Raw genomic sequence first — 25,227 nt, forward strand, 5'->3', positions numbered from 1 at the left:
AACTCATGATTTAAAAAACAAACAAACAAACAACATTCTCTGGTTCTCTTATATCCTAGCCCATTCTTGCTAAAAGGGCAATGACATAATCCCCTGCTTCACCCAATAGCAAAGGAAGGACACAACCAGTCCACAGATTTCCAAATACCATTCCTTTAAAAAGGAATCAGTGCTACTTGGAGAAATGGCTAATTCTAATTTCAGGCTTGGAGTAGGGAAAACACTAGTCTGCAACATCTTGCGCCAGAAGGGAAAGGCTCAAAAATTGATAGGAACCTCTCAAATCCAGAGTCTGTGTAAAGGGGCCCTCACCTGCCAAAACTGAGCAATTTCAGCATCAAAATGAGTAATAATAGTAACAGATTATAATCAGTTGAGCAAAAACACACCTATAATTCCATTTTTGTATTTACTGTGCTAAATAAATATATGAATAAACAAGGAGAAAAGGGAAAACTATCTATAGTAGAATAGCAAGTATAAATTCTAGAATGCTAGTTAGAATACCACATTTCACAACTACCAATGTAATAACGGATTCAGGCAAGAATCATCAACAGATGCTACAACTATTGAAGGGAAGTCTGCTAAGGAAGAGGATCCTTACCCAGTCTTAAAGTATCTCATCAGAGATTACTTAATCATTAAAAATGGGAAAATGGTTAACTTTATAGGAGAAACCTGGCAGGCTTCTGAGTGGTTAAGTTCACTTCACCAATAATGAGACAAACTGGTTATCAGTGTGCCTCCTAACATAACACACTGAGAAGGACACAAAATCATTTATGTAACTCCTATCACTTAACCTAAATTTAATCATGAAGAAACAACAGGGGTGCAGAAATTGAGAGACATCCTAAAAAACCTGGCTTGTTACCTTCAAAGGCCAATTATCATGAGAATCAAAAAGGCTGAGAAACTTTCAGATTAAACGAGACTAAAGACACATGAAAAACTAAACCCAATGTATGATGCTGGAAAAAACTTTACTATAAAGTACTACTCAAAATATGATCCATGGACTGACTGCTAGTCCTCGAAATCAAACTGTTTGTTATCTATCCATGACAAAATAAAGCACTTAAAACAGAAGGAAAAACACATTGCTTAGTTCAGTTTTTTTTTTTTTTTCTTTTCATTACAAGACTTTCTTGGTGAAAGAATGAGTACATTAATTTACATTCTAGGGCACATTCCTTACTGATAAACCAGTACTCTGAGTAGCACTACTATAAAGAACATTATTGGGATAACTGGTAAAATTTAAATACGGACTATATATTAGATGATATTACTGTACCAACGTTAATCAGTATTTGTGAATTTGAAATGCTACTTTTGGAGGGAATTCCCTGGCGGTCCAGTGGTTAGGACTCAGAGCTTTCACTCATGGGGCCCAGCTTCGATCCCTGGTCGGGGAACTAAGATCCTGCAAGCCACGAGGTGTGGCCAAAAAAAAAAAAAAAAAAGAAATGCTACTCTTGTTATGTAAGAGAATGACCTTGTTCTTAGGAGATAAACGTGAAATTATTAGAGGCAAAGGTTTCAGTAATAATTCTAATTATTATTTTATAAAGAAGGTGACAAGCAAACGTGGGGAAATGTTAACAATGGGTGAATCTTAATCTTTTTAAAAGGATGTGGAAATTGATTATTCTTGCAACTTTTCCGTAAGTTTAAATTTTTTTCAAAATAAAAAGTAAAATTTGGAGTGCTAATATAATATCAATTTTCCTTAGGATTTACCACACAGGATCATCACTATTTTTTATTTCATAGTGAAATTCAGGATAAAGGCATGTTCATCAGGGCTTATATACACAAAGTTCATTTTAAGAGGAAATCCTCATCTTGGGAGTGGACAGTGTTAAGCTCTTGCACCTCTGCCACACTTTCTTCACTTAGCTTCTGATCACACAACCTTCTGACTTTTTTCTTACCTCAATGACTGCTCCTTCTTAAGAGTCTTCTGTAAGTTTCTTCTCATCTCCCGTTCCTAGAATCCAGAGTTCGCCTGGCCTAAGTCCTTCAACTAAGAGATCTTCTGTTTTCCAGCTACACTAGTGTCTCTTACTGATTTCATCTAATCATGTACCTCTTAACATCAAGTATCCTGATAACTCGTAAATTCAGATGTGGAACCTTGACCTCTCTCCAGAACCCGAATGTCACAACTCCAACTGCCTACCTGACAAGCCCACTTCAGATGCCTAAGAGTCTCCTCAATCACAGCATGTCCGAGACTGAGCTGCTGGTCTTTCCTGCGAAAGGTGCTCCCCCACTGCACCCAAGGCAGCATTCCTCATCCCAGTTAGGGTTGGCTCCATCCTTCCAGTCGCTCAGGTCAGATATCTTAGGGTCATCCCTGACTCCCGTCTCTCCCATTCCATTTGAAATCCATCAATAAATCCTCTCTGCTCTACCTTCAGAGTATATTTAGAATCTAACCACTTATTATTCACTCCCATAGCTACTAGCATGGTTTAAGCTTCCACCATCTTTTGCCTTGGTTATTACAACAGTATTCACGCTTCTACTACGACTCCCCTACAGCCTTAAAAACTTTTAAACATATAGATCAGATCATTTTACTCCTCTGCTCAATATGTTCCTTTAGCTTCCCATCTCGTTCAGAATAAAAGCCAAACAGCCTATGGGCTTAACATGATAAAGCTCTTTCCCTATCCCACTCCGCACCTTCTGACCTTAGGTCCTTCACTCCGCATCATTAGCCACCACTACCCACCCCCCCAGCCCCGCCGCCCACTTTCCTCAAAAACAACAGGCAAAATACTACTTCAGGGTCATTAAACAGGCTACTCCCAATGCCCCTCCCACCATATCCACATGGCTCCCTTTTTTAGCTCCTTCACATCTTTGCTCAAGCATCATCTTCTTAATGAAGCCTTTTCCAACCATGCGCTTTAGAAACCATGCCTTTAGCCGGGCTCCAAACCCTGTATTTCCCTTCCTGTTTGCCCATCATATGTATTATTTGACATACTGCATTTTTAATTTATTTACTGTTTTTCTATCTAACATACAAAGCTCCGTGCTAGCTCAATGAATGTGTCCCGAAAATGTTAAAATGATTTGACTCTAGGATTCAAGAACAAATCAGAAAGCAGTTGCAGGTGACTGAAGGTACTTGTGAAAATAATTATCTATGGAGAATGAAAAACTTAAATATTTGCTCTCACTGAACTTTTTATTGAAAATCAGAACCATGGGAGTTCCCTGGTGGTCCAGTACTTAGGACTTGGTGCTTTTACTGCCGTGGCCTGGGTTCACTCCCTGGTTGGGGAACTAAGATCCCACAGTGCATGGCCCAGCCGGAAAAAAAAAATATCAGTTATCCAGAGTCTCTCTCTCTTTCTCACTCACACACACAGGCACGCACGCACGCACACACACACACACACACACACACGCACATCTCTCTATATCTCTTAAGTTAGGGAAACATGATGAAGATGCAGTCAGGAAAAGGCAAAAAAGGAGGGAAGTCATCAAAAATTTTCAGTTTCAGTAACTTTTTCTCAAAAAAAGTCTTATACATGCAAATATAATGAATCTATTAAGTTGCTTACACTATAATCACCGTGTCTTTGTTGAATTTTTTCTCTTGAACTGTACTGGAGCAATCTGGGGAAACAACATCTTCACTATCTGAAGACAAATCAATATACTGAATTCCTCTTTGATTCTTGAAATATGATATACTTGCTTTTCTTTCATTTTCTGGGGTTTCTGGAACACTAGAATCTTCTGCAAAAGAGAAAAAGCAGAAAGGGATTTTGAATAACTTGAAAATAAAGCAAATTTGTTTTTGATAATTACAAATCATGTGCTAAAAATCTTTAGCTTCATTCACTGTTTCCATCCTAAAACCAAAAATTCCTCCCAAGTTTTAAAGAAAACATTAATAGTCAACCAGGGCTGGCATTAAATGATTTTCCAATTCACAGGTTACTTACTAGCAAGAACTTAGTGGACACTGCAAAACAGGTTTGTATTTTATATTTTAACCCTTTTCTCTCTGTGCTTTTGCTTCCTAGTACCCAGTTCTTGCCTAAGAGAACACGGACACTAGAGCCCAAACAACTTGAATTTCAATCCCATCTCTCAGCTAAGTTACTTAATCTAAGTCTCTGCATCCTCAGATGTAAAACAGAGATGCCAATAATCACAGGGCTAATGTGCACATAAAATCAGAAGATACGTATTAAGCACTTAGTTCAGTAATAGGCACACAGCCAGTATTCAACAAACATTAGCTCTTACACAAATGTTAGTGTTATGGACAAAATTATGTCCCCTCCAAAATTCCTATGTTGAAGTTTCAACCCCCAGTACCTCAGAATGTAATGTATTTGGAGATAGGTCCTTCACAGAGGTGACTAACTTAAAAAAGGCAGTTAGGTTAGTGACCTAATCCAAAAGGACTGATGTCCTTATAAGAGACACCAAGGATGTGTGCGCATGGAGGAAAGGTGATGTGAGCACACAGCGAGAAGGTGGCCACCTGCAGCCCAAGAAGAAAGGCCTTACAAGAAACTGAACCAGCCAACACTTTCATCTTGGACTTCTAACTTCCAGATATGGCAGAAAATAAACGTCTGCTGGTTAAGCCACCCAGTCTGTGGTATTTTGTTACGGCAGCCCTCACAAACTAATGAAGTTGGCATCACCCGTCTATGCAAAACAAATGAGTATTCTATTGAGGTCTCCTCTCTTCAAAGGGCTGAGTTCTAAAATTATTCTCCATTATACACTTGAGGAGAGATCAGATTTAAGAAATTCATATTAAAGTAAAAGTAGTCAGTGTCTTGGTTTAGTGAATACCATCACCCCTCAGTATCTGTGAGGTTTGGGGGGACTGGTTCCAGGACTTCCCTGCTCCCCACACCAAAACTGGGGGATGCTCAAGTCCCCCCCTAAAACTCTTGGCCTCGACCCCATTAACTGTCATGAAATGATAGCCATCATTATCATAAGGCTCCTGAGTCATATTTGTAAATAACATTAACCAAGGCCTATATAACCAATCGCCTGGAGTGAACTAAAAAATACTTTACTTCCTGCAATGAAGTCCTAGCAACATTACTGAAAAGCAAATCACAAAATTGTTCCAAAAGAACAATTTTATAAATGTTGAGTGTGCCCTGAGTGAAAAACTCTGCTTTGGAACAAATCACAGCTATGTTAACTGTCATATGTATGAAGACATTTACAAGTTCTGATAATTATGTAAAGTAATAAAATTATAGTCCAATTCCTGTAAAATAAGTATAAAGGTACTGGGGACACTGCTCTTACATAGTATTCCTGATATGTCACAAATCACACATAAAACTAAGAATTTAGATCTTTACTGTATCAAAACTTTGACCTAAACTTAATGCATATCATTTTAGCAGTTTAACAAAAGTGTCCTGCTTTCTTATACTTGAAAAGGGCTTTTGCAAAACGATTTGGATTGTCCACTTTTCTTTAAAAAGCTTCTTTACTCAAGGACTTCCCTGGTGGCACAGTGGTTAAGAATCTGCCTGCCAATGCAGGGGACACGCGTTCGATCCCTGGTCCAGGAAGATCCTACATGTTGCGGAGCAACTGAATCTGTGTGCCACAACTACTGAGCCTGCACTCTAGAGCCCGCGAGCCACAACTACTGAAGCCCAGGCACCCTAGAGCCCGCGAGCCACAACTACTGAAGCCCAGGCACCCTAGAGCCCGCGTGCCGCAACTACTGAGCCTGCATGCCTCAACTACTGATCCCATGTGCTGCAACTACTGAAGCCCTTGTGCCCTAGAGCCTGTGCTCCGCAACTAGAGAGGCCACTGCAATGAGAAGCCCACGCACCGCAGTGAAGAGTAGATCCCGCTCGCCGCAACTAGAGAAAGCCCACGCACGGCAACGAAGACCCAATGCAGCCAAAATAAAAAAAAAAAAGCTTTTCAAACTGGCCATTTAAATGTATTACTGCACGGTGGGGGGTGTCTAAAAATTCTATTAATGAGTACTAGGAGAACTAGAGTTTCTTGAACTTCATCTTATTAAAAACTACTGCTTCATCAAGAACATTCTTAAGTGAAACTAGTATTTAAAAATTTTAAGGATACAATGACAGTTTGGAATCTTGGCCTTGATTCATGCTAGGGCACTAGCAGTTTTACCTACCATTGTTTTTGCACCATCAGTGCAAATACCAACATAGTGAAAAAGGCAAGTGATGTCTTAATATTATTATGAAATAGTTTTGACCTTATGGACACCCTTTTGGGTCTTAGGGACCTCAAAGGTTCACAGACCACACTTTGAGGACTAAAGGGAAACAGTAAGAGCTTATCTATATAAAATATCAATTTACTAATATAGTCAATAATCTGGAATTAGAACAGTGCTGAAATGCTTAGATTTGTTTGTTTGGACTATTTTTGGAAGTAAACAGCAGCAAAAATATCTAATAGCCAATGGTCAAAAAGATATTCCTGATGCACTGATGCTTTCTGACCCAAAGCAAACAAGCACTTTAAGCAGCACCACAAAGGAGACAGGAAGGAAGCAAAACAGAAAAATATAGAAATGAAGGGAAGAACAGTGACAAGTAGAAACAATTATAAAGACATGGGCTACTACATAATTCTGACTTTGCTGAATGCCTTCTGTATTAAAGGCACTGTGCCAGGACGTGGGGGGTACTGAAGGAAAAAAAAGGCCAGTCACAGTTGCACTTGCCCTAAAGAAACTAATAATAGGAGCCAAGTAGCCATGTACATAAGTAGCAATGTTGTGAGTCGTAATTTGTGCCATGCGAGAGGAATAAACAAAACGCTAAAGGAACATGAGGGAAAACAGCTATCCTTTCAAATAAAAACAATAAAAAATCCTATGTTTTAGAGACAGTAGATGATATTTTCTCTACCAAAGGCAATGGGAACCTACATTATTACCATATGCAAGAAGATTCCAAGGTTCCAGGGGGTAATTCCAAATGAAATTCCCCATTAGTGGTATGCATGAGAAGACAATTTTTTTTTTTTTTTTTTTTTTTGCGGTATGCGGGCCTCTCCCGTTGCGGAGCACAGGCCCCGGACGCACAGCGGCCAAGGCTCACGGGCCCAGCCGCTCCGTGGCATGTGGGATCTTCCCGGACCGGGGCACGAACCCGTGCCCCCTGCATTGGCAGGCAGACTCTCAACCACTGCACCACCAGGGAAGCCCAAGAAGACAATTTTATACCCTGAACGTTTCCAGTATACTTTTACCCATTCTCATATCTAAGTCTACCATGAAACAAAATGAAGATTTAAAACTGCTACTGATTCTACCTTTCTAAGCGGTCCAAGATCAAGAACCACTCAAAAAACAAACAAAAAAATCACTACTGGGAGATTATGAAAGGTCATCTATAAATAAAGGTGATCTCCCAAAGCAGAATGAAAACACTTAAACCTTTATATCTGGGACTTTCCTGGTGGCATAGTGGTTAAGACTCCGCACTCCCAATGCAGGGTGCCCGGGTTCGATCCCTGCCCAAGGAACTAGATCCCACATGCATGCCACAACTAGAAGTTCACATTCCACAACTAAGGAGCCCGTGAGCCGCAACTAAGGAGCCTGCCTGCTGCAACTAAGGAGCTGGTGAAACACAACTAAAGCGACTGCAAGCCGCAACTAAGAGACCCAGTGCATCCAGAAAGAAAGACACCTAGTTCTCAAAAAAAAACACACACAAAAAAACCTTTATATCCGTCCTGCAGACTTATGTAAGTGTGCCATTTTTGATATTCTAATTGTATATTGCTCTACATGGTTCAATTCTCTAACATGGCAACTGACTTTCAAGGCAGTTCTTTTGAATACCTAGTAAAGCACATCATATATTTGCCTCTTTGAAAGGTTAATTACCAAAATAATAGATTATAAAATCTTGACTGTTTTAATTTGAATGCCATAGTAGATAGGGAAAGACCTTTAGCATCTCAGATAAGTCAAACTACCTCTGATGAAAGCTCTTGAAAAAGACCAAGTATACACTGAATACAAGATTGAAGGGTAGTTTCTAATACACTACTCTAACATAAAATGAGAAAGAAGAAACATTTCAGGTTTAGGCCAAAAGAAAAGATAAAGATAAAAAGAAAAAATGTAAAGGAAGGAAAGTCATGCTATTAATAATGTCAAAGTGTTAAACCTGAAAGGTACTTTTTAATAACAGAATTTATATCTACAATAAAAATATGACTGGCATATGTACAACTGCATTCTAATAATGAAATGCATAAACAATGCAGGATACATAAAGCAGAAAGTCAATAGAGACAAATATGAGGCTTTAACTCTCTTGTCTAAACTCTTAATAGAGAAGAGAGCACAAAAATAATTAAGATACAGAAAGGTGTTTTTCAAACATTTTTGATTGGAACCCACTGTAAGAGACCCATTGTAGATTATGACCCTAAACACATCGATTGCTAGACAGACATATATAACTGAAACAAAGGTCTCAGAGGCTTTATTGTAAGCGATACTTTGATAATTTTCTATTTATTCTACTCCATTAAAAAAAGGTATATGCATTTAGTTAGGATATAAGAAACTGACTTTATGACATGTTTGTGATCCAGTTTGAAAAAAATGATACAAATAATAAAACATTATTATCTGACATATAATTAAATCTACAGTTAGATTATATCTCTTTTCAAGTACACTTGAACTTTTACAGAAATTGTGTAGTAGGCCAAAAAGAAAATCTCAGTAAATTCATCAAAGAAATACTACAGACCACATTCTCCTGTCACAAAAAGTGAAAACTGGAAGTAAATGTTAGTAAGAACATTGAAGCAAAATTTCAGTCACTTGGAAATTCAAAAAACAAAAGAAAAAACAAAGAAACCACCTCTTTAAACTTTAAGGTTAAACTTTCTTCAACATTTTATTGAAGAAAAAACAACAACAACAAAAAGAAAAAACAACAAAAACATACCAAAATCTACAATACAGGCATACCTTTTTTTACTGCACTTTGCAGATATTGTGCGTTTTACAAACTGAAGGTTGGTGGCAACCCGGTGTTGAGCAAGTTTACTGACACCATTTTGGTAGTAATTCTTGCAGTGTTTCAAACTTTTTCATTATTGTGATATTTGCTCTGGTGATCTGTGGTCAATGATCTTTGATGTTACTACTGTAATTGTTTTGGGTGCCCACACAGCGCCCATATGAGATGGCAAACTTAACTGATAAACGTTATGTGTGTTTTGACTGCTCCACCAACCTGCCACTTCCTTCATCACTCTCCCTCTCTTCTAGCCTCCCTACTCCTTTTTTAAAAAAAATTTATTTATTTGGCTGCGCTGGGTCTTGGTTGTGGCACGCAGGATCTTCCTTGTGGCATGCGGGATCTTTAGTTGCGGCATGCGGGATCTAGTTCCCTGACCAGGGATCAAACCCGGGTCCCCTGCATTGGGAGAGTGGAGTCTTAACCACTGGACCACCAGGGAAGTCCCCAGCATCCCTATTCCTTAAGAAACAACAATAAATTAGGCCAATTAATAACCCTCCAATGGTCTCTAAGTATTCAAGTGAAAGGAAAAGTTGCACATCCCTCTCTTTCAAAAGCTAGAAATGATTAAGGTTAGTAAGAAGGCATGTCGAAAGCCAAGACAGGCCAAAAGCTAGGCCTCTTGCACCAGTTAGCCAAGTTGTGAATGCAAAGGAAAAGTTGTTGAAGGAAATTAAAAGTGCTACTCCAGTGAACACACAAATAAGAAGCCAAACAGCCTTTTGCTTATTATATGGAGAAAGTTTTAGTGGCCTGGATAAAAGATTAAACCAGCCACAGCATTCCCTTAAGTCAAAGCCTAATCCAGAGCAAGGGCCCAACTTTTCCATTCTATGAAGGCTAAGAGAGGTGAGGAAGCTGCAGAAAAAAAGTTTGAAGCTAGCAGAGGTTGGTTCATAAGGTTGAAGAAGCTGTCTCCATAACATAAAAGTGCATGATGAAGCAGCAAGTGTTGATGTAGAGGCTGCAGCAAGATACCCAGAAGATCTAAGATAATTAATGAAGGTGGCTACACTAAAGAAGAGGTTTTCAATGTAAGCCAAACAGCCTTCTAATGGAAGAAGATGCCATCCAGGACTTCCATAGCTAGAGAGGAGAAGTCAATGCCTGGCTTAAAGGACAAGTTGACTCTCCTGTTAAGGGCTAATGCAGCTGGTAACTTTAAGTTGAAGCCAATGCTAATTTACCATTCTGAAAATCCTAGGGCCCTTAAGAATTATGCTAAATCTACTCTGCCTGTGCTCTATAAATGGAAAAAAGTCTGGATGACAGTACATCTGTTTATAACACCAAATACTGAATATATTAAACCCACTGTTGAGACCTACTGCTCGGAAAAAGATTCCTTTCACAATATGACTGCTCATTGACAATGCACCCGGTCACTTAAGAGCTCTGATAGAGATGTACAATGAGATTAATGTTTTCATGCCTGCTAACACAATATCCATTCTGCAGCCCATGGATCAAGGACTTTTGACTTAAAAGTCCTATTATTTAAGAAATATTTTCCAAAAGGCTACAGCTGCCATCAATAGCAATTCCTGTGATGGATCTGGGCAAAGTCAATTGAAAACCTTTTGGAAAGGAGTCACCATTCTAGATGCCATTAAGAACAGTTGTGATTCATGAGAAGAGGTCAAAATATCAACATAACAGGAGGCTGGAAGAAGTTGATTCCAACCCTCATGGATGACTTCAGTGGAAGAATGAACTGCAGATATGGTAGAAACAACAGAGAACTAGAATTAGAAGTGGTGCCTTGGGACTTCCCTGGCAGTCCAGTGGTTAAGACTGAGCTTCTACTGCAGGGGGCTCGGGTTTGATCCCTGGTTGGGGAAATAATATCCCAATACTGCCTGCAGAGCAGCCCCCCCAAAAAAAAGAAAGAAAGAAAGAAAAAAAAATTCAGGAGAAGTGGCCCCTGAAGATGTGACTGAATTGCTGCAATCTCATGATAGAACTTTAATGGAGAAGTTGCTTCTTATGGATGAACAAAGGAAGGAGTTTCTTGAGATGAAATCTACTCCTGGTGAAGATGCTGTGAAGACTGTTGACATAACAACAAAGTATTTAGAATACTACATAAACTTAGTTGATAAAGCAGTGACAGGGTTTGGAAGGATTGACTCCAGTTTTGAAAGAAGTTCTGCTGTAGGTAAAATGTTATCAAACAGCACTGCACGCTATAGAGAAATCATTTGTGAAAGAATCAACTGATGCGGCAAACGTCACTGTGGTCCTATTTTAAGAAGCTGCCATGGCCACCCCAGGCCTCAGCAACCACCACCCTGAGCAGTCAGCAGCCCTTAACATTGAGGCAAGACCCTCCCCCAGCAAAGACATTACAACTCACCAAAGGCTCAGATGATGGTTAAAAATTTTTAGCAATGAAGTGCTTCTTAATTAAGGTACGTACATTGTTTAAGACAATGCTACTGCACACTTAAAAGACTATAGTATAGTATAAATATAACTTTTATATGCACTGGGAAACCAAAAAATTCATGTGACTTGCTTTACTGTGATACTTTATCGTGGTGGTCTGGAACCAAACCCGCAGTATCTCTGAGGTATGCCTATAATGATGACATTTCAAATATAAGAAAAAGGATTCGTCAATAAATGGTTCTGGGATAAGTGACTAGTAAATGATAAATAATGAACAAAGGAGAAAACGGTATCACCTTTTCTTTAGCCCTTATAACAAACTCCAGATGAAAGTTAAGGTTTAAAAAAATTAAAAAAAACAACTCATATCCATCAGTTTGGCTACAAAAAACCCCCCAAAAAACAAAACAAAAAAACAGAAAATAACAAGTGTTGGCAAGGATATGGAGAGAAACTGGACCCCTTGTGCACTGTTAGTGGGAATGTAAAATGGTGCAGCTACTGTGGAAAATATATGGTGGTTTCCTGTATGATCTAGCAATTCCATTTCTGGATGTATACCCAAAAGAACTGAAAGCGGGGTCTGGAAGAGATATTTGTATACTCATTTTCACAGCAGCATTATTCACAATAGCCCCAAAGTGAAAGCAACCCAAGTGTCATCCACAAATGAATAATAAAATGTAGGTATATATACAATGAAATATTCTTCAGCCTTAAAAAGTGAGGAAATTCTGATACACGTTACAATGTGGATGAATCTTGAAGACATTAGGGAAAATGAAATTAAGGCAGTAACAAAAGACAAATCCTGTATGATTCCACTTTTATAATGTACCTAGAGTAGTCAAGTACATAGAGACAGAAGATATAAGGGTGATTGCTGGGGGTAAGAAGAAATTGTTTAAGGGGTAAAGAGTTTCAGTTTTAAGATGAATTGTTAATTGTTTAAGATGAAAAGAGTTCCAAAGATTGGGTGTACAACAATGTGAATGTACTTAACCCTCTTTGACCTGTACACTTAAAACTAGTTATTGCATATTTTACATATGTACATTTTACTACAATTAAGAAGAAAATTAACACAGATGTGATAGAAGAAAATATGGATGAATATATTTATAATGTGGTGGTAGGGAATGGCTTTCTTTTACCAAATCTTTTACCAGGTCAGATCAGGACCTAAAACCTGTAAGCCGTGAAAAAGATGAACAAACTGACCATATAAAAATGTAAAACTTCTCTGTCACAAACAACAAACAGAATTAAAAGAATAAAATTAAAAAACTTATAAATCATTTATTAGAAAATGAGAAAAAGGAACACAGAAAAAGTTCAAATTGCTAATAACATTTATGAAAACATACTTAACCTTAAAAATAAAGAATAAAAATAATGCAATTTAATTGCTTATTAGCCCTTTAAAAATTAAAAATGTTTGCAATATTTTAGCCTGGTATGAAAAAGCAGACAACTGAAAACCAAGCTGTAGTGTGGTGCAAATTGGTAAAACTTCTGTGTAGGGTGATTTGGCAATTACTAAAATATTACTCATATTCCCTCTAATTTGACAATTCCATTTCCCAGAATTCTTCCACAGATTGTACAGAGGCAAAAATATCTATTCAAAAGGATGGTCACTACAGCATTCTTTTAACAACAAAAAGAAGAAGAAATAAACCAAAACAACCGATGTCTATAAACAGGAAACTACATGAATTATAATACATCTGTGTATAATAAGATACACTGTGGTCACTAAAAAAAATTGAAGTACAGCATATTTTATATGAACTGACATGGAGAGTATCAAAAATCTACTTTTTAGTTAATAGTGAGTTGCATTACAATATGTATGTACATAATACTATTTTATCTAAAAAAAAAAGCTAGAATATATACAGGCAGGAAAAAAATACAAAAGAATACCAACACTAAACGAGGATTATAGAAGAGTCTCTCTTCATTACATACTGTTGTAATCATTTAATTTTTTTATATAACATTTTATTTTGAAGAAAATAGCCAAGCATGGAAAGTAAAAAGGTAGAGAAGGAAAACACAAACAAAAAATGTACATTTAAAATGTACTTAAGACATTTAGACTCACTGTACTTTCTATTAGAACAACTGAGCACTAACCCTTTTACCAATTACTGCTTTTCAACTAACATTAATAGACATTAAGAAACCAAAATTTCTATCCAAAGATATAATGATGATTCACATCTTGGCCACACACACTTAAAAAGGACTAAGGAATACCTGATGGTTACAGATCATAAGGCTAAAATGGTATATTCAGCTTCATTCAAAGGATCTTATCCATTTTACTGCTTGCAAGGACTTCAGAGAACATCTAGACAAAGGAAGTGAAATCCAAAAACGATAATGTCTTAATCAAGATCATACCATCCATAAGTGGCAGAGCATTGCTCTCTGGAAATCTTTTCTGATAACAGGTATAATTAAAATTTTTTCTCTCACTTATTAACAATGGTTACTTTCTACATGACAACCACATCTAAAGAGCAACCACTTTAGAAGACTGAATATATTTTATCAAGAAATTCTTCAAGCATATACTGAAACTTTCCTCCAACCCAACCCCATAATAACCTATGAACCCATCTATTTTTCTCTTTCACTCCCCCTCACCTGGATAAAATGTGTCTTTATTCCAAGTTAAATAGTCCAGCTGTGTGCGCACTCCCATCCCCTTGATGCCTGTCTTCAGATACCTCCCCTCCCTCATCCTTTTCCTCTCCCCTAGCTTCTTCCCCTTGGATGCTCAATTTTCAACATTCCTCAAACATCTTTTCTTGACATTGCTTCCCCATCCAGCTGTTTCTCTCTTTCCCGTCTTGGAAGAGTAGTCTTCACTCCTTCAGCTTTCTACCGAAACTGCTAAAGGTCAACAGGAACTTTAATTTCCAAGGAAAGTGGTCTCTGATCAGATCCAACTTGACCTCTCTGCAACATTTGATACTGTTCACTATACACCACCCTGGAAACTCTCCTATCTTTAACTTCCAGGGCATTATCATTTTCTATGACTGTTCTAGTCATCCTTTATATCTTTCATTGGTTTCCCTTCCTCTGTCCATCATTAAATATTGATGCTTCTTACCATATATCTTGCTTAGGACATTTTTTGGTAACTACCACAAGGATGACTCCAAAGTTGATTTCTCAGGTTCCCACCACTCTCTGAGCTCCAAACTCCAATGTCCAACCCTCTACTAGACCTTGCTACTGAAATATAAGAGGTAACTCAAATTCAACATGCTTTGGTGTCTTCCTCCTAATCCTACTGCCTAATTCAGTTGACAGTGCCCATCATTCAGCTGTCCAAGCAAGGAACCTGTGAGTTACCTTTAAATCTTCCACATTTAACTGATCATCAAATACCATCAAATAAATACCATATAAAACTTCCCTAAACTGCCTCCTTTGTCATCCCCACTGTCATTTCCCTACATTTAGGCTTCAATTATGGCAACATCTTCATTAATGTTTTTCCCATACTGAAATGCTCTATATTGTGTACCAAATAAAGTCCATCCTCCCTGGCACAGCATATATAGGCCCCTCCCAACCCAGCAGTTTTTGTTTCTAAATCTTTTCAGCTTCATCTATACTGCCCTACACCTCCTCTTCCCTAGATAACCTCACCTATTCCATTTACATACTACACTCCAAGGCAACATATATTTCCATCCCTAGTTCACTGAATAAGCAACGAGTCATTGCTTAGGGTCCACTCAAAGTCATCTCTCTATGACTTTTCCTGATCCTCTACAGAAAGAAGGGATAATTTAATCACTGTGAATCAGACTGTGGTTCTACACTGCTTAATATCTTCCCTTATTATGAGTTACCACATTGTGGTAACTTGAGGATTATGCTTAGCTCAACTTTTTATTCTTTACGAATAAAACATAGTAGGTTCTCTCCTCTCACACTCATTTGTCATTGCTTTATTCTCTCCAAACCTGCTATGCTCCCAGAAAAGTCAAATAAAAAAAGAGAAATAAAGTCTAATTAATAACCATTGATAATTCTGGGCACTGTGAGAGTAAAATAGACCTAGGCAGGGGGAGGTGACCACAGGTTAAGTGTATGCCCTCATATCTAAAGGTTGGATTAAGGGAGCCTGGCCTATATCAAAAGTAGTTTCAAGTATCCATGACTAAAGAATGACTGATGGCTACGGCACTGTTTCAAGACCATAAAGAGGAGGAGGAATATTTTTAAAATGTGTACAAAGGACTAATACCACCTAATTGTCATCCAAAACTCCTTCTTTCAACACATATTTACTGAGGGCCTACTATACACCAGTCAGTCACTGTTCTGAGCAATGGGGATGGATAGATGAACAAGGTCTTTGCTCTTACAGATCTTATATTCTAATAAGGGAGACACGTATACATAATGCATTGTATATAGAAAAATACAGTACAGTTAAAGGGGGGAGGGGGGTGGTTGCTACTTCAGAGAGAGTGGTCAAGAAAAGACCTTCTAAAAAAGGGTAACATTTCACTAGGCCCTAATGGAACAAAGCAGAGTCACAAGCAGATATCAACAGAAAGCGTCTTGGAGGCAGATGGAAGAGCAAATGGGAAGAAGGAACGACTGAATGGGGTTTGGCATATTCAAGGAACAGTGTATCTGTGGCACAGTAACTGAAGGAGAGGGGTAGGAAATTAAATCTTAACTCATATTATGTAAAGTAATAGAATTAACTGAAAAAGAGTGATTACAGGTACTTTTAACCATATACAATTTCTGTCCTATAAGCTGACTTAGACCCTAAAACTATTTTAAATAAACAAATATAGCATCATCCCACAAAATAACAGAATAAGTTACTAATTGATGATAAAGAAAGTAAGGTCAATATTCATATCCCACTGACAATTTCCCAATGTCCATATCCAGTCTGATCTTAAATGCAACTTCAGTGTCTTGACCTCCGCACAGGCCCAATGCGCAATTCTGCATCTCCCTCCCCCATGCTAAGTTAAGCTGCGTTTGGTCTACTGCTAAATTGAGGGCAGGACCTTTGATTCTCATCTGAATTTTTAAAGGCATGACCAACGTCTTACAGTGGGTACTTCATACCTATTCTAATGTACAGAACTACCTTTTTTCCCTCAATCACTTAGACTCAAATTCTTAACATGCATTTTTATCTCACTCCTACACAACGACCTAATTGTAAAATCTTGCCCTTTCTTACTGTGATCTCTCATACCTCGTTCTTCTCTATCTGTACTGCCATCATTAAGTTTGGACTATGAGAGCTTCCTAAATGATTTCTCTCTCTTTAAACTCTACCCTTTAACAATACATAGTACTCATGACTGCTAGGCTGATTGTTTTTACCAAACAAGATTCTTTCATCATTTTGCCCTTCTATTCTTGCATGGATCTACAATGTAAAGTCTCAACTTTGCCTTAGTTTTCAAGATTCTCAAAAATCCACAGGATCAATTAAATAATCTTTTCCAAAAGCAAAGCTCTCTATTCCTAGTAGGATGAACCCTCACCATTCCTGAAAAAAACCTGACTTCCATATTTCCAAGTGTCATCAAGACTGACCATACGATTTCTAAAGACAATCTCAATTTTAAGAGTAATTTACGTATGAAAAGTCCCAATAAAGAAAGATGGAGTGAAGTCTCCTTAGGAAAAAAAGAGGAAAGCAGAAAAACACCTTCTGATTAGAAAAAGGATTTACAATTTTCACATTACTAATATTGATAAATAACTAAAACATTTCATTGAATTCCAGTTTATAGAGTGCTTTTATTTTAGAGGTGAAAAAATTGTGGATCTCAGATAATCTAAGTGACTTGTCCAATGTCCCATTTAACTAAAACGAGAAGCAGAGGCTTCCAAGGACTCAAAATCCCATGCCTACACCCTGGCCTTCCCTGCCCTCTCTAACTACACAAGAAACAGATTAAAATATTTACTGTTAAAATATTAAAGTACCTGGATGTTTAGATATTAACCACAGCACGTTATGCAAACCAAATATCTGTTCAAAAAATGCACACAGGGATGTCACTCCAGTGGTTTGAAATCAGGTAAGCTCAAAACTCTTCAGATAAACAAAGCCTTTCAAAATTTGACTTCTAATTACACCAAAGTATTTTAAAATATTCCTCTAATGATAACTTGTAGGGACTCTGCCCTCACTGCTACATTTAAGTAGAAGAGTAGCAAACAAAATGGGGATATCAAAGATGAAGACATATATTACCAATTTTGAAATTTAAAAGCTGCTTGTGAAATACTGAGTTTTGCACTAAAAAAAGGTATTACTGAATTAAACATTAAAATATAACTTGGAATTAGACTGCTTGGATTTGAGCTCTGGTTCTACGAACTTGCTAACAATTTAACCTCCCTGGGGCTCATTTCTGCAAAATGTGATAATAATATCTTATAAGCTTGTTGTACAAATTAAATGAGAGGATGTGAAGCACTCACCGCTATGCCTAAAACACGGTAAAAGATCATATATATTCTAATCACTAACTGTTCGAAGAACACAGATTAAGATGGGAATGCTAATTTCTGACTCCTTCTCAAATCCTACTGTTCCATAACAATTAACTGAAGAGGTTAAAAATGGTTCATTCACAATGAAGAATACCAATTATTCATTTGCACTTTGGAGAGCTCCAGGAAGTCAGGTGGTTGGCAAAATTTGTACGTCATCTGCTCTTCATTTGCTCATAGAGGCTGTGTTCAGGCACCCTGAATAAAGTCTAACTCACAGCAGATGATCAATATTTTTTGGAGAAATACTGGAATGAATGTAAACGTCTGGCAATAACATCCTCAAAGTCTATCATAGGACTGACTCACCTAGTTCTTCCTCCCTTAGCTACCACTCTGACCTAAATTCTGATTTTAGCTTCCATCATTGGGCCATAATCTAAGAACTCCCATAAAAGCGGAACAACTATGGAAGGATAATCAGTTGTAGGTACATGGTGCCTTTGGCAGTCCCAAAGCTGTATATAAAAGGGCATGGTGAAGGACAATGCATCAGTATGTATGACATCAAGCACAAAAATTAGAAGCTCTTCTGCCTTCTTAAAAAACAAAAAAGAAAACCCAAAAAAACAAACAAACGAAAAAACCTCTCTATCTCTTGATGCTGAATCAATTTGCAACACTGTAACTCACCTGTTTTTTCAGTTATATCTGAATCAGGGGTGCCTGCCCTGCTAACTTCCCCTTCAGCATTCTCCTCTTCAGCACTAAGAGAAATTGGTGAAGAAGGGCCAGGCAGGGAGGGTTGAGGGGTTGCTTCGGGCGCTTCCTCAATCTTATTCCTTTTCTCAAAGCGAAAACGGTCCAGGTTGAAAAGATTCATATTGGTAGAAACCACCACCTCGTGGGGATGGGAGCTTTAAATGAACTATCTGCAGGGAGAAAATAAAAAGAGAAAAAAGAGGCCATGAAATCAATATAAAATACAAAGCCACAGCAGTTCATTCCGAAGGCAATTAAGAGCACGCAAACATGCCAGTGGCTCAGGATGACTATCATGGCAGCGCCTCATTGTTAGGCCACAACAATCAGGTGGACAGTGGTATCCTTTTAAAATTTTCCATTGCTCTTTTCACTCCCCTTCGTTTCCCACCCCCCCACCCCGCCCCTCCTTCCTCGAACCACACGCTGACCCTCGTGCAACCTCCTCTTACCCCAGCACGCGCAGGCACGTTCCCCACGCTAACCCCCTGCGGGCGGCGCGCCCGCCCACAGTGAGAGGCTCCCTGCACTACGATGCTCCCTGCCTCGAAAAAGGACGTGCCAGGGCCCGTGCCTCGACACTGCGGGGACACAAAGGGGCCAAAGGAGGGGAGCGGCGGAGGCCGTGCTGGCGGGCACCCGCCCGGAAGTTGACGCGGCGCGATCCCAGCTGAGAGGAAGCTGATAGGATCAAGAAAACACAGGGAAGGTTCAGAAGTGGGGAGTGTTCTGCGGCACCTCTTTTAACGCTCGCTCGCTCGGTGTCACTCTTCCCTTGGTACTTACGGTCTTGCAGCCTCGGTGCCCTGTAACAAAGGTTGAAAAGCGAAAATAATTCCTGGCGTGGAGCGACGGTAGCCGGGCCGGGACCTTCTAAAACGGAACAGAGAAGCCTAATGAGCGCGTAGTGATGACGCAACACGCAGCCTAGGCTTTTCTCTTCCTCAGCGACTTGTAAGTGGAAAATGTCTAGGCGCGCGCTGTTGTCATGGTAGCCAATACCCGCCTCTTTGCCCTGGGAGCTTGCTTGCGGCCTGTTTCTTCAGGTTAGCCAGAAAGTTGTTAAATAAAACAATAATAAATAGCACAATGACAATATATAGCCTAATAATAATATTTAATATAATATATTATAATCTATAATATTTACATAATATGTCGACAGTATAACACCATTGTTCTAAAGCCTTTACGTATAATCTCAAGAAGGCTGTTTTTATAAAATAAGGAAACTGAGGCCTGCAGATGTTAAGTAGTTAATTTGGTAAAGAGGAAAACCCAGGTATGTTGCGCTTCAAAGCGTATGAACTGCCTCCGCACTGTTGGCTGGATTGTTCCTAGAGTGGAATATGACAATTAATTCCGATATCTTAATGGAAATATTACGTTAAGAATATTTCCTCCCTTTGTTCTAACATTAAGCAGGCAATTTTCTGAGTCGTAATTTGATCCACTGGTTGGCATTTACCTTGAAGAAGAATTACTACAAGTCATTATTCTGACAAATACATTGGTCACTGTAAACTCAAATTAGCACTCTGTTTATAAATCAGTGTTTTGAATTGCAGAACACGAACCCACAATTTTATCACATGTGGGCACGCTTATAAAATTAAATGTATAGGCCCATAAAATTCAGGGTCAACGACTGAACAATTGGGATTTCCATTGTACCTATCTTTAATATCCCATGAAATGCCCTAGATTTATGCATGCATGTTAAATTATGTGATCAAAGGTTACATCAACTTATAAATAGTAAAGTATTTTTGGTGTTGAAAAATATTTGCTTTAAGATCTACTCCCTTAGCCACTTTCAAATATGCAATACAGTATGATTAACTGTAGTCACCATGCTGTACGTGTAATAGAAAAATAGGAATATTTGCTTTATATTCAGAAAGATCTAGCATTGAAAATGGATTCCATTAGCTGAATGACTTTGAGCAAATTGTATATAACATCTCTAAGTCTCACTTTCCCCATCTTTTAATTGTGGTTGATGATACTGTTGACCTCTTAGGGCAATTTTCTGCAGCAGTCCTAACTCCTTGACATTTTGTAGAGCTGGGACAAGAGTGGAAATGGAGACCCACATACCATATATCTAAATATTGAAACATTATAAATACAAGAGCTAACAAAATGTAAAATTATAATATGTTCGTTCTATCATCCTATTTTGAAAATGACCTGGAAAGCAAGGCTGAATTTAGAATTCCTATGTGTCAGAATGTGGGAGATTCAAAGAGCATTGGTTGGCACATGTATCCTGCCTTCCCTGTGTCACCTCCTCCCACTTAGTTTGATACCATTGGAGGCCTTGTGTTCGTGCATATGGACACCCACCTCAAATGTCCAAGTCTGACCCTGCCTAGGGTTGGCATATTTTTAAAAATGTATGCTGTGTTAAATTTGAATTTTAGATAAACAACGAATACTTTTTTAGTATAATTATGTCCCATGCAATACTTGGAACTTATTCATACTAAACAGTTATGTGTTGTTTGTCTGAAATTCAAATTTAACAAAGTACCCTGTATTAAATTTGGCAAACCTACTCCCACCCCACTGCTCCATCACCTCTCTGACCTAGGGGCCTTTTTGCTGGGTCTAAGGATATAGATACTAGAAGCACTATTGGCCCTCAGCAGAAAAGACCTGGGGAAAAAATCACTGTTAGCCATTTTGGAGCCTTATGAGCAGAGAATTTTGAGAGCCAGGTACTCAAAAGCATTCCCCCCTGCGTCAGGAACTGACTTTATTATTTTAACAAACCTGTATGTTTATTTTAAGGAATAAAATATTCATTAGGTATGTGACTTTTGCTGAAGTTTTTGGTTCATTCTCACTGACTATGGTCATGGCTATTTAATTATTTTTTTATGTTTATTTTTTGTTTTTTTAAAACTTTTAAAAATTTTTAATTGAAGTATTGTTGATTTATAATGTGCATTAGTTTCTGGTGTACAGCAAAGTGGTTCAGTTATACGTATGTGTGTGTGTATTTATATATATATATTCTTTTTCAGATTCTTTTCCCTTATAGGTTATTACAAAATGTGGAGTATAGTTTTCTGTGCTATGCAGTAAGTCCTTGTTGGTTATCTATTTATATGTAGCTTTATATGTATATGTGTATATATATATATATATATATATATATATATATAAAATGAAATATTACTCAGCCATAAAAAAGAATGAAATTATGCCATTTACAGCAACATGGATGGACCTAGAGATTATCATACTAAGTAAAGTAAGCCAGACAGAGAAAGACAAATATCATATGATATCACTTACATGTGGAATCTAAAAAAAAAATGATATGATACAAAAGAACTTATATATGAAACAGATCCACAGATGTAGAAAACACACTTATGGTTACCAAAGCGGAAAGATAGGGGGAGGGGTAAATTAGGAGTTTGGGATTAACGTATACACACTACTATCAAAAGCATTTTTTAAACATCAAGGCACAGGTTCTGAGTGAACATCTCCCTCACAGATTCCTTGCCCTTTGGGACTGGATGTAGCTGAAAAAGAGCCAAATTGAGCCCTGTAAAGCACTAGGTCCAGTCTAGGAAGCATTCTCTCCCAGTTCTAAGTGTGGGGTGGTTCTGCAGCATTCATTGACCTGGGAGAATTACAATGATGATCCAAGATTGGGAGTTTGATTGATGATGGATCAAAAGATTAAGAGAGTATATAACAAAGTAACACAGACTGCCATAACGAAGTACCACAGAAAGGGTTGCTTGCACAGCAGAAGTTTATTTCCTTACAGCTCTGAAGGCTAGAAGTCCAGTTTCAAAGTGTTGGCAGTGTTGGTTTCTTCTGAAGATCATGAGGGAAGGATCTGCTCTAAGCCTCTCACTTTGGCTTATAGATGGCTGTCTTCTCCCCAACTTTACATAGTCTTCCGTCTGTACTTGTCTGTGTACAAGTTTCCTTTTTTAAGAAGGACACATCCTATTGGATTAGGGCCCACTTAATGACCATACTTTAACTTAATTACCTTTAGATAGGTTTAAAGAGCCTATCTCCAAGTGTAGTCACATTATGAGATACTGGGGGTTAGAATTTCAACATATGAATTTGGTGTGGGGGGAGGGGGATGGAGACACAATGTATCTCGTAACAGGCACAAGAGAGTGGAAGGACTCTCTATTTGGACCTGAAATCTTCTAGAATGATAGCAGGAGTTGGGGCTGAAAACCAGTCCTCTGATTTTTCTTCCTTCTGACCCTAAATATGGTCATTCTCCAAAGTTCAGTCCTTGGTCCTCTGCCTGTCTCACTCTGCTCTTTCCCAGAGTGGTCTGATTATGGTGGTGACTAATTTGTCAAATCTTACTCAAATATAGACTTAAAAGAAGTTAATCTTACTGTTTATAAATTATAACTCCGTAAACATAACAATTTAAAAAAAGTGACTGTAAACATTTAACTATTGATATGGAAGAAAAATTTGAAAACCACCTTCTCTCCTAGAATGCATAGGGAAAAAAACAAAGAGATGAAATCAATAAGATTTAAAGAAATGATAAATACAGGAGTCAGAAGACTGAGAAACAACCTTTGATTAATTAATATAATCAAAGAAAATGTCCAGAATAAATAACGAAAACTATAATAGAAAATGTTCAGGAGTTTTCATTAGTCTGCAAGTGAAAGAGTGCATTGGGTTCAAGACAGCAGCAATTAAAAGAGACTATCTACTAAAAATATCCTAAAGAATTCTTTTTTAATTTCAAGAATTAAAAACAACGTCTTGCAAGCATTTTTTTTTCCACCATAAACCCCCCTACAGCCTACAAAGGGACAAAAAAAATCAGTCAAAAACTTGTTCGTTAAACTAAATGCCTGAAGGTAATTATGCAATATCTACAAAGATTTGAGGGAAAAGATTGGGACTCAGTAATTTTCTAGATCTCATATATATTATTAATTTATGCAAGAAAAAAATTTCAAATTTTATTTCTTGGGAATACATCTTCCTTAAAATGTTCCTAAAGACATAAATCCAGCTGACAGGGTAAAAAAATGAAGGTTTCAAGAATGGACAATTCATGGTGTAAAAGTATTCTGTTAAGACTAAAGATAGTTAGGACTTAATAATTATAAATATGGTGTACTAGTCCACTTTTTGTTGCATAACCACTACAAAATTTTAGTTGCATAAAACAATAAGCTTGATTGGCTAATGTGGCTCAACTTCAGGCTACAATAACTGTTTGCACATAGTACATACTCAGTAAATACTTGTTGAGTGAGTTAAAGATATTAATAACTAGACCAAATGTCTAAGCATACAGATAACGAGAAATAAATTTTAAAATAAGCTGAGTATCTTCAAAATGATACATGCTATGGAAGAACAACATGAACCAGAGTTTACAAATCTCAGGAAAGAGGTGACATACCTCAAGAAAGGAAGAGAAGTAAAAGAAAAAAAAAATTAGAAAGGTAGATTAAACTGGTTGTATCACGTAGATAAACAACATAACAGATAATGCCTTAAGAGAAATAGAGGGTGAAAAGGATTAAAAAAATTAAAACTAAAAATATAAAGGCAAAGATATTTCAAGAGAAAATAATAAATATTGAAGATAAACAAAGAAGATCCAACATAATTATAATTGAAGTCACTACAGAAGGAAGCTAAAGCAAAGGTGTGGAAGAAATAACTCAAAACTATAATTCAAAAAACATTTCCTGAAAATTACAAGGATTTGAAACTATGTATTGAAAGAGTACATCATTTACCTAAGAATATCAACCCGATGGCCAACACCAAGACATATTCTAGTAAAATTTAGACTTTAAAGAAAAATTTTAAATATTCCTTGAACATTTAGACAGAAGCAAGCAAGTGACCTATAAGGGAAAGAAAATTATATTATAGACACACTTTTAACAGCAAGTCTTCATGCCAGAAGAAAATGGAGTATTGTATTTAGGATGCTCATGGAAATAAAATGTGACCCAAGAATTTTATATTCAGCAAAAGTGCCTTTCAAATATAAAGACACAGGTAAGCTATCAACGTCATGCCAGAACTCTGTGGATATTGCTCTCTTGAGCACTCCTGAAGAATCTATTAGAAAATGAGCTTCATAAAACCAAACTGTCAATAGAGACAATGAAGTGAGGACAGATATCAAGCACTAACTACATGGTTATTTATAGAACAAAGACAATATGAAGTTTCAAAGGCAAAGAGTATAGTATTTAATGGCTGTATGATCTGTCAATGCATACCTCTTAAAATGGGGAGAGAATGGTAGGAACATATGAAAAAAATACTTTCTTAGCTTTTTAGTAATTGTATTGCAGTAAGTGTATTAGTATTAGACTGTTATGTGTATATTATTGGGTAAAGCAAATGAATAACTCTATCATTTCCTATTTCTTGGAGAACCAGAATCCTCAAGTAGAAGAAAGGAGCTAAATGTGTTAGAGGTTAGAGTGCAAATCCT

General features: G+C 37.6%; 1 protein-coding gene and 1 long non-coding RNA gene across 4 annotated transcripts in view; one reads left to right on the forward strand and one right to left on the reverse strand.

Moving 5' to 3' along the window:
* SMARCAD1 (SNF2 related chromatin remodeling ATPase with DExD box 1) overlaps positions 1-19,636 on the reverse strand; it is a 70,658-nt gene extending 51,022 nt beyond the window's left edge. For 2 of the 3 annotated variants that reach the window (XM_079920391.1, XM_079920389.1), the window contains exons 1-3: positions 19,193-19,508; positions 18,672-18,910; positions 3,591-3,768 (exon numbers count right to left, since the gene is read on the reverse strand). In XM_079920391.1, coding sequence (XP_079776517.1) covers positions 3,591-3,768; positions 18,672-18,861 — 368 coding nt within the window. In that variant the 5' untranslated portion in view covers positions 18,862-18,910; positions 19,193-19,508. The other variant, XM_079920390.1, reaches the window with a different exon arrangement.
* LOC307185843 overlaps positions 19,568-25,227 on the forward strand; it is a 200,713-nt gene continuing 195,053 nt past the window's right edge. The window contains exon 1 of the long non-coding RNA XR_013828184.1: positions 19,568-19,694. This is a non-coding gene — a long non-coding RNA (uncharacterized lncRNA). The remainder of the gene's footprint in view (positions 19,695-25,227) is intronic.

Source organism: Stenella coeruleoalba (assembly GCF_951394435.1).
Source record: "Stenella coeruleoalba genome assembly, chromosome: 4".
Taxonomy (NCBI): domain Eukaryota; kingdom Metazoa; phylum Chordata; class Mammalia; order Artiodactyla; family Delphinidae; genus Stenella; species Stenella coeruleoalba.